This window comes from Abramis brama (genome assembly GCF_963993115.1).
Source record: "Abramis brama genome assembly, chromosome: 2".
Taxonomy (NCBI): Eukaryota; Metazoa; Chordata; class Actinopteri; order Cypriniformes; family Leuciscidae; genus Abramis; species Abramis brama.
Window position 1 is genome coordinate 59,501,600 of NC_139964.1, and position 9,221 is coordinate 59,510,820.

General features: G+C 35.3%; 1 protein-coding gene across 1 annotated transcript; it reads left to right on the top strand.

Moving 5' to 3' along the window:
• Positions 1 to 3,471: 3,471 nt before the first annotated feature.
• On the top strand, positions 3,472 to 8,587 carry cnpy3 (canopy FGF signaling regulator 3). The gene is made up of 6 exons (XM_084091212.1): positions 3,472 to 3,698; positions 4,331 to 4,457; positions 4,587 to 4,683; positions 4,990 to 5,112; positions 6,091 to 6,208; positions 7,064 to 8,587. The coding sequence occupies exons 1-6, from the start codon at positions 3,599 to 3,601 to the stop codon at positions 7,324 to 7,326; spliced, it is 828 nt and encodes a 275-aa protein (XP_083947338.1). The 5' UTR covers positions 3,472 to 3,598; the 3' UTR covers positions 7,327 to 8,587.
• Positions 8,588 to 9,221: the final 634 nt, after the last annotated feature.

Here is a 9,221-nt window from a genome sequence, read left to right on the forward strand (position 1 = left end):
CGTGGGCGGTGCTGAAACGCCCCTTTCATCTGATTGGTCAAAACGCTCCGCCTTCAGTAAGCTACGAGCCTTTCTTCTGTCAGGCAGAATAAGAGTCAGTACGAGTGCGGCACTGTACTTTAATAAAATAATGTCTGAAACCACCACTCACTGTTAACTACGCACAATATTTGAAGCAGAAATATGTTGCTGGTCACGTAATTCGTGCTGCTGCTACTTGCAAGCGACCCCAATAATGTGAGCCACAGTAGCCTATATGACAGATTATTTTAGCATGATGTATTTCCCATTGATAAATACAGTGCAAGTTCCGTCTCTTTGGATAAAAGGGAAGCGGAAATAAAAATCAATAATAGGCTGAACTGTACCATGGTAATATGTCCGTAACATTTACCACTCTCGTCTTTTATTTACATCAAAAGGCAGGTAGGCCTGTGACATATGTAGGCTATAAATAATTTTGAAAATTGAATAGAAATAAAGTTTATATTTATGAATGTAAGCATGTGTAGCCTACTCAGTTCACATGAAAAAGAGAGAAGCTAGAATCAGTGAACGTACATTAATACTTACAAAATTACCAGGTTTGAGATTAATTAAAATCATGTCGGTTGAAGAGCACGGCATACCTTTAAAATGTTATTAGTTTTATTATAAAACTAATAAAATTTTATTACATACTGAATTAGTTCTCTGAGTTTTCTTTATTATGTTGGCTTAAGAAAGCCAGCATATTTGAACATTATTATTATTATTATTTATTATTATTATGAGAAATTGACTCCGCCTTGAACTTTAATGCTTCACCAAACTCAGCTCAGACCTTCAGACTGGTCTGACTCGCTTATATCTTTTCTAACTGGTCAGACTTACTTTCCAAAAAATCCATTGACTTGCGTTATCTGAGCAATGAAGGCCGTAATACTTAATGCTGTCCACTAGAGGGGGCGACAGGATAATAAGTGTTTTCTACTCTCTTTCCCTGTTTGCATCAGTTTAAATGACAAATAAATGCATGAATTTCATTCATAGGCCATATCTGTGTATCCACTCTCTAGTTTATTTTAAGATATTGTTATTCACACTGGATTTAATGTTTGTCCATCTGGAACTTTTATTTGTCATCTATCTATCTATCTATCTATCTATCTATCTATCTATCTATCTATCTATCTATCTATCTATCTATCTATCTATCTATCTATCTATCTATCTGTCTGTCTGAGCTTCCTTTGAGAAAAATAGCAGACCACCTTTTTTAAACTGTTATTTAAAACGGTGGTCTGCTATATTTCACAAAGGAAGCCCATTTGTGCGGTCGTTGGCGTTATATGAGAAGGACATTTTGAATATGAGCCTTCTGTAAAATTAGCTGGCTTAAAAATGCGGATTGATCAGTGCAGTTTTTCCAGACGCCTCCCGGTGCTGTTCGTATTGGAATTGTGTAATCACAGATTATGAACAGATGTTTTCAGAGCTGGACAAACAACTTCCTTACTTGAGTGAAAGTACAGATACTACTGGTCAAATATTACTCCGTTACAAGAAAGTTGTAAAGACTGATTTTTACTGAAGTAAAAAATGTTTAAAGATTTTTACAGAAGTACTCGTTTTTAAAAGTACTTGAGTATCAAAAGTAAATGTCAATGCATTGTTTTATTATTGTTGCATTGTTGTGTGTAATACTTACAGTACCTTATGCCTCTGAATCTATGCCTGCCTTCCTACCCTCATATCAATATCACATTTATTTCTAGAACACAGTTCCAGTAGTGGGATTGAATGTGAGATTGAATAAGTCACTCAATAACGTCCACAATGGTTTCGGACACCCAAATGGCTGTTCCCTCAAATAGTGCCATATTTAAAGATTTTTGGCTTTTAGTATGAATATGTTTGCCTTACTGTTATAAGCTAGTGTGCTCCAAAACAATGACAAAATTCGCATTTAGAAGACCAAACCCAACGTTGAAAATGAAAATCAGTTTCAAGTACAGTAAAATCAAGTAAAGTACAGATACTCAGAAAGTGTACTTAAGTACAGTACTCAAGTAAATGTACTTTGTTACTGTCCACCTCTGGATGTTTTACACAACAAGGATATATTCCCATTGGGTTGTTGGGTTTTCATGTTTAATGGGAACTTTAGACATCATGATTTTTATACTGTACAAACTGTGTTATCCCCTAACTCTAATGAAACAGTTATGGGTAGGTCATCTACGGCCATCTAAAGTTACGGACATATTACCATGGTACAGTTCAGCTTATTATTGATTTTTATTTCCACTTCCCTTTTATCCAAAGAGACGGAACTATTTGCACTGTATTTATCAATGGGAAATACATCATGCTAAAATAATCTGTCATATAGCCTACTGTGGCTCACATTATTGGGGTCGCTTGCAAGTAGCAGCATCACGAATTACGTGACCAGCAACATATTTCTGCTTCAAATATTGTGCGTAGTTAACAGTGAGTGGTGGTTTCAGACATTATTTTATTAAAGTACATTTGTCAGTGCCGCACTCGTACTGACTCTTATTCTGCCTGACAGAAAGAAAAGCTCGTAGCCTACTGAAGGCGGAGCGTTTTGACCAATCAGATGAAAGGGGCGTTTCAGCACCGCCCACGTGTGCAAATGAAATATCGAACCCATAAACCGATTTGTAAACCACAAACGAAAAATGAAAAACCGAGCCAAAATCAAATTTTTCGTTTTTTAAACTAAACTAAAAAACGAATAAACGAGCTGGTTTTCATTTCTCGTTATTCCATTGTGTTTCAAGGTGTTAAATCAAGCTGGACTTTGCACGTGCAACATGTATAAAAAATGTATGCATGTAAAATGATTTAATGTAGGACAGAGGTTCTTAAATTTCACTTTGGACTCGATTTTATTTTATTTTTTTGCGTTAGACATCAAGTGGCCACCCAACACAATAATAAAAATGTTTATTGTATAAAGGCAAATAAAAAATGCCCTTAAATGCCCTTTGTGGGCGGAATATGAAAAACGAAGCTGACATCCTCTGCAAATGAGGGACTCTTGTAAATGACAGAGAAAATGTTCCTAAGAGTCTTTGGCAGGGGTAAGATTAGGAAACACTGCAAACACATGACATGCTAATTTATGAGTGCAATTTTTCGTTCCTGTGGAAAATCTAATTATGTGGAGTGCGATGCCCTCTAGTGGTTGCGTACACCCATTGCACAAATACTCTGGTAGTTTAATTCAGATTAGATTTTTGTTTAGTTGTATTGTTCTAGAACCTGACCTGCATGAGAGGAATTTCTACCACACTTAAGAAAACGTACAATTTCTTTCTTTATTTAAACTAACTAACTTACGGTTAAAAATACGTCAAGACATTCTATCATAAACATCTCTCATGCAAGAATACTTATCGTCAACCCCGCCCACGTTTTTCATTGGCTCGCTCATGCCACTTCGGCGGCCGTGATTGGTTCACTCCGCTCGGTGTCTGCGTCAACCTGCCACTGCGGAAGTGAAAGCTTCAGTGGAAATAGCGGCTAGTTAAATAACTATGTCCGGCATTTTAGTATTGCTCATTGTAAATATTTCCCACTAACAAAAATGAATGTTTTTACCTGCGTCGTGTTATTTCTCGTTAGTGCTGCAGCTGCTAAAAAAAGCGGGGACGATGAGTGGGTGCATCTGCCAGATAAATGTGAAGGTAAACTGCCCTTATTTATAATTAATCAATATTTTGATTTCAAATACATCATGATCTTTTGTGCATCTCAACATCAATGCTTCAATGCAATCGCACGCACATATTGACATAATATAAGAGGTATAAGATCTGTTTCAGACTCATTTCAGAGGTTCATGTAGCTTATATCAATAGCAGTCTACTTAGTTTTTTTGTTTCATAACAGCTTTAAATCGAAAAAGATCACTTGAATCATTTCAATTTCCAAAAACGGTAAACTGTCTGAACATTGAACTAATTGAAGTAATTGATATTCCACATTATTTATTTTACCTGTCGTATTATATGTGGTATAATATATTGTACTATACAATTCTAATGATTAATGAATTCTAATAATTATTATAAATAATTTAAAGTATTGTATTGGTACTAAGCAGCATATTCCCCTTTTCAATGGACCTTACTTGGTGTCTCAAAACCTAGTGTGCTGCCTGCAGCCTACCAAGACTGCATGAATGAAACGTTTGAATGGGCCTATAATGACCAACAGTGCAGTTTATGTAGGCAGTGCACTAGCTTTTGAGACTTAGCAGCTTTCTGTTCCTCTTTCTGGTCTTCTAAATCTGATTATGGTCTTTATGTTTGTATAGTGTGCAAATTTGTGAGTATTGAGATGAAGTCTGCATTTGAAGAGACTGGCAAAACTAAAGAAGTGATTGAAACCAACTACCGTTTCCTGGATGATAAAGGTGCACCGCCAATCAAATATGTCAAATCGTAAGTGTTTTTAATGCAAACCATGATCTGAAGCTAAATAATGAGGCATTTGGTCTAGTGGACATGTGCATACTGTATTTAGATGCAATGTGAGTTGAGCAACATCTATTGCTGTCTTTTGCTTTTCAGTGATATTCGTTTCATAGAGGTGATGGAGAACGTTTGCTCAAGGATTATGCAGTACAATCTACACAAAGAGAGAGATGGCAGCAATCGCTTCGCAAAGGTCGGCTACTACATGCTCTTCTACCACCTTTATGTTTTTGCACCACAACTTTAGTGCTCGTAGAGTGAAAAGTTGTGAATGAATGAAAATTGAATGCACCAAATTGCAGTGCCAATGATAAATGATCACATTTCATATCATGAATGCCATAAATGTAGTGTCAAAAGGTTTCTTTAACTGATAATCTAGTAAATGGAGGGATGTACAGTATGTTATGTTGAGATTGTGAATTATTTTACTGTTATATCTATGCTGTGAATGATGTGTCAAACGGTGAGATCTGATCTTTTCTCTTTCTCTGCTCAGGGTATGTCTGAGACATTCTCTACCTTACATAACCTGGTTAATAAAGGCGTGAAGGTGGTCATGGACATTCCCTTTGAACTGTGGAATGAGACCAGTGCAGAAGTGGCTGACCTCAAAAAACAGGTGTGCGAGTGACTGAGAGATTGTCAGTGGATTAAATTTGGCCATTAATGTGATTCATGCTGAAAATCTTATTTTATATATATATATATACAGTAAGTACATTACTGTTCAAAAGTTTTTTTATGAATACTTTTATTCAGAAAGGTTGAATTAAATTGATCTTAAAGTGGCAAAAGTTTCTATTTTAAATAAATACTGTTATTTTGAACTTTATATTCATCAAACAATCCTGAAAAATGTATCACAGTTTCCACAAAAATATTATTAACTGTTTTCAACATTGATAATAATTAGAAATGTTTCTTGAGCATCAATAACAATTATCTTAAATTGTTGTAATAATATTTTACTGGTTTTACTGTACTTTTTTTTTTTTTTGCTATATGGGTCAAAACAATACAACACAAAACAAGCCGAGACCTAATTGTCCATGTTATCATCAAGCTGAGACCAGGATTGTTTTTGACCCATATATACAGTATATGGGAGTGTGTGTATATATATATATATATATATGAAGAGTTCAGATGCAAAAGCCTCTAAGTGCCATCTGAAATTTTCTTCTAGAATTATCATTTTTATGAAGCTTGTATATTTAAGTTCAGTAATTTCACTTAAATGGCAATGAAAATTACCTATTAATTGTCATTTAAGTGAAATTACTGAACTTAAATATACGAGATTGATAAAAATGATCATTCTAGAAGAAAATTTCAGATGGCACTTAGAGGCTTTTGCATCTGAACTCTTCATATATATATATATATATATATATATATATATATATATATATATATATATATATATATATATATATATATATATATATATATATATATATATTGTATTTTGTTTTATATTATTATATTAGTGGTTAAGTGTATAAAACAATCTGTGCAAATACAGTTTGCAGTGTATGTCCAGGTAAATGAGAGATCTGATATGCCCCAGTAAGAGATGTGTGTTTTCTTCCCTCAGTGTGACGTGATGGTAGAGCAGTATGAAGAAGTCATTGAAGACTGGTATAAAGGCAGCCAGGAGGAAGATCTCACCACTTACCTGTGTGAAAAACATGTGCTGAAAGGACAAGACACCGGTAATGTGAAACTAACAGCTGTTTTACTTCATCACACACCCACTGAACAGTTAAACCGCACTAGACATAATATTATGACTTCTTACAGACTAAAACTCTTGATCTCCTTTATCGGCACCGGTTTTAAGAGCTGTTGTTTCTGGGAAGAATCAGACAGTTACTCAAGGCCACAGGAGCAGAAATAGTAAATGATGTACTCTAAAGCGTATAGCAGCTTCAGCTGGTGTCCTGTGCGCTTGCTTGTACAACTAAATGGACAAAGCTTTAAAAAAAAAAAAATTTTTTTTATTTTTTGTTGAAAGAAATTATTTTATTCAGCAAAGATGCATTAAATGGATAGTTCACCCAAAAATTCTATCATCATTTACTCGCCCACATGTTGTTCCAAACCAGTATGACTTTCTGTCTTCTGTGGAACATGAACAAAATATTTTGAAGAATGTTGGTAACCAAACAGTTTCGGTTCTAATGGAAGTCAATGGGAACAAAATTGTTCGGTTACCAACATTCTTCAAAATGTCTTCTTTGGAACAACATGAGTTGGATGAGTAAATTTTTTGGGTAGACTATCCCTTTTAATCGTCATTTATATAGTTGTGGTCAGAATACAAATGATTAGCCGTCTGTCTTCATATCACCAGCTTGTTGCTTCCTGTTATAGAAGATTAATGATTAATTTGGCATTGTTCTGGCTCTTATGTCATTGCTATAGAAACCAATATAGATCTGCCAGAAAAAGACATCACTTCCCGAACACAAAGCTCTGATTTGATCACTTGTTGCTAATAACAGTGCGAACAGTCAGTATAAAGATCGGAACTGTGCAAACACGTGCCTCTGAATCTCTCTCTGCAGACTGTCTTAAAGAGACATGGGCTGGGAGAAAGGGAGACACGGCAGCCATCGCAGAGGACAAGAAGAAAAAGAAGGGCAAAAAGAAGAAGGGTAAAGACAGCGAGGATGGGCAGAAAAAGGAAAAGAAGGTGAAGAAGAAGAAGAAGGAAAAGTCCAAGCTTCACAACACCAAAAAACGGAAAACCGAAGAAGCTGGACACACCTCAGATGAGGATGAGATTCAGAAGAAAGTTCCTCTTAATCAGGAGAAAACTGAACTCTGATATAGTTCTTTGCCTTTTTTGTTTGTTTGTTTTCTGATGCTTGACCCCTTGACGTCTAAAATTACAACTGATACCAAGATGTACGTTGAGTTTTAAGTCCATGAGAAGGTCCTCTTTCTAGATCAGACAGAATATGTCACTTGAATGTTACATGAACAGGAAGATGCTAAAATCAAACGCCATTTCAGATCCTAAAATGGCAGCTACTGTAGACCAATCAAATCAGAGCTCGGATTTAAACGTTTGCTTGTGTTTGTTCTCATGCTGGTACATGCTGGTGACATTGATAACATGCTAAAATTGTCCTTTCAGGAAGTGTTTTGAATCCATGAAGCTGGCAAGCTCTTGGAATGGATTCTGGAATGGTTCTCATTTCTATTCCTCTCACTCATGTTTCTTTCCTAAAATTTAGTTTAGGTTATAGGTTATAAATGTAGTCTTTTAACCACTGTTACTTTTACTTGCCATTCATTTTCATCATTGTAGATCCCTCATAGATTCCAAATAAGAAAATACATTATTTTTCAGTATTAATATGATTAGGTGGTACACAATGCTAAATTTCACCTTTTTTTTGGTATAGGATAATATTTGTATGAAAACATTTTATGTGATGCAAGAAATATGTTTTGTTTTTTTGTGATTCTACATGTCCATAAAATGTGATGATATATTTTTCTCCCCAAAATGTTATTTTATTATTTTATTTTTAGATGGAACAGTCTGACCTTGGCACCTCTTAATTTTCCACATCTCTCATTTCAGTAATGCAGATGTAACCCTGAGAAAGCAGGGACCTTTTCTTTCTTTCTTTTTTTAAAATCCAAATATGGTTGTACCATTTTTGCTTGATCTGTCCATATTTGTTTTTGTGTTTGCAGTGTTTATGTGCGTGATGTCACTTACAGGGAATGTTTGACTTAATTTTTTCTTAATACTTTTCTGTATGGTATTGTTTACTTCAACTGTTTATATATCAGGCTGATATCAGGCTATTTCCAAAAGCTGTATGTATGTAGGTATGTATGTGAATGTGTGTGAGCTCCTGCAGGTGTTTGTATGTCTTTTCAGATTAGTGTTGTTTGGAGTGCGATGTGGAGTGTGTATGAAAGTTATTGACCTGAGATTGAACTGGATATGCACATGTTGTAATAGGAGGAACATGTGCCGGTTTGTGTTTCTTGGGACCAGCTCATTAGCTGATGCTTTTGACAAGTGAGTTGTATGACTGATAAATAAAAAAGAAACCAACAACAAGCAACTGTTGGGTTGAATTATTATTATTATTTTTAAATATGTCTGAAGAAAATGTGTTTTAAGCAGTTGTTTTGCAGCCTTTACCACAAGAGGGTGGTAACGCCAAGAAGAAAACAAATCCTTGCTTTTATAGTGAATGTGGGAATGTGTTAAGTACGATATTCTGAATAGTTTCTTTGTGGTTTGTTGTAACAGAACTATTCAGGTTCGCATTCAACGAGTGTGTGAGAAGAGAGATCATGGTATTCCCTACGACTTTATGTCCCCACAAGTATAGTAATAGCAGAATTTTTGACCTTATCGAGACTTTTTTTCACCAAGTGTGGGTATCTGCAGATTCGACTAATGGGCGTGCCGAAAGGTAGGCGCGTGGAGAAATGTCTTTATCATTGGTCGCGAAAGCTGTCTGTCAGGGTGTGGGGTCAGTTTCCGTTGGGGAAAGTCGACTTTCGACACGCCCATTACTCCGACCTGCAGATTTCCCTGTCTCCACCATGAGTAAAATTAAATGTCGTCTCCAAATTATTATTATTATTATTTATTTTTTTTGAAAATGTAAAAATGCAGAAAGTTTTCTGTGAGGGTTGTGTTTGTGCATACAGTTTGTACAGTATAAAAATCCTTTGTCTATGGAAAAA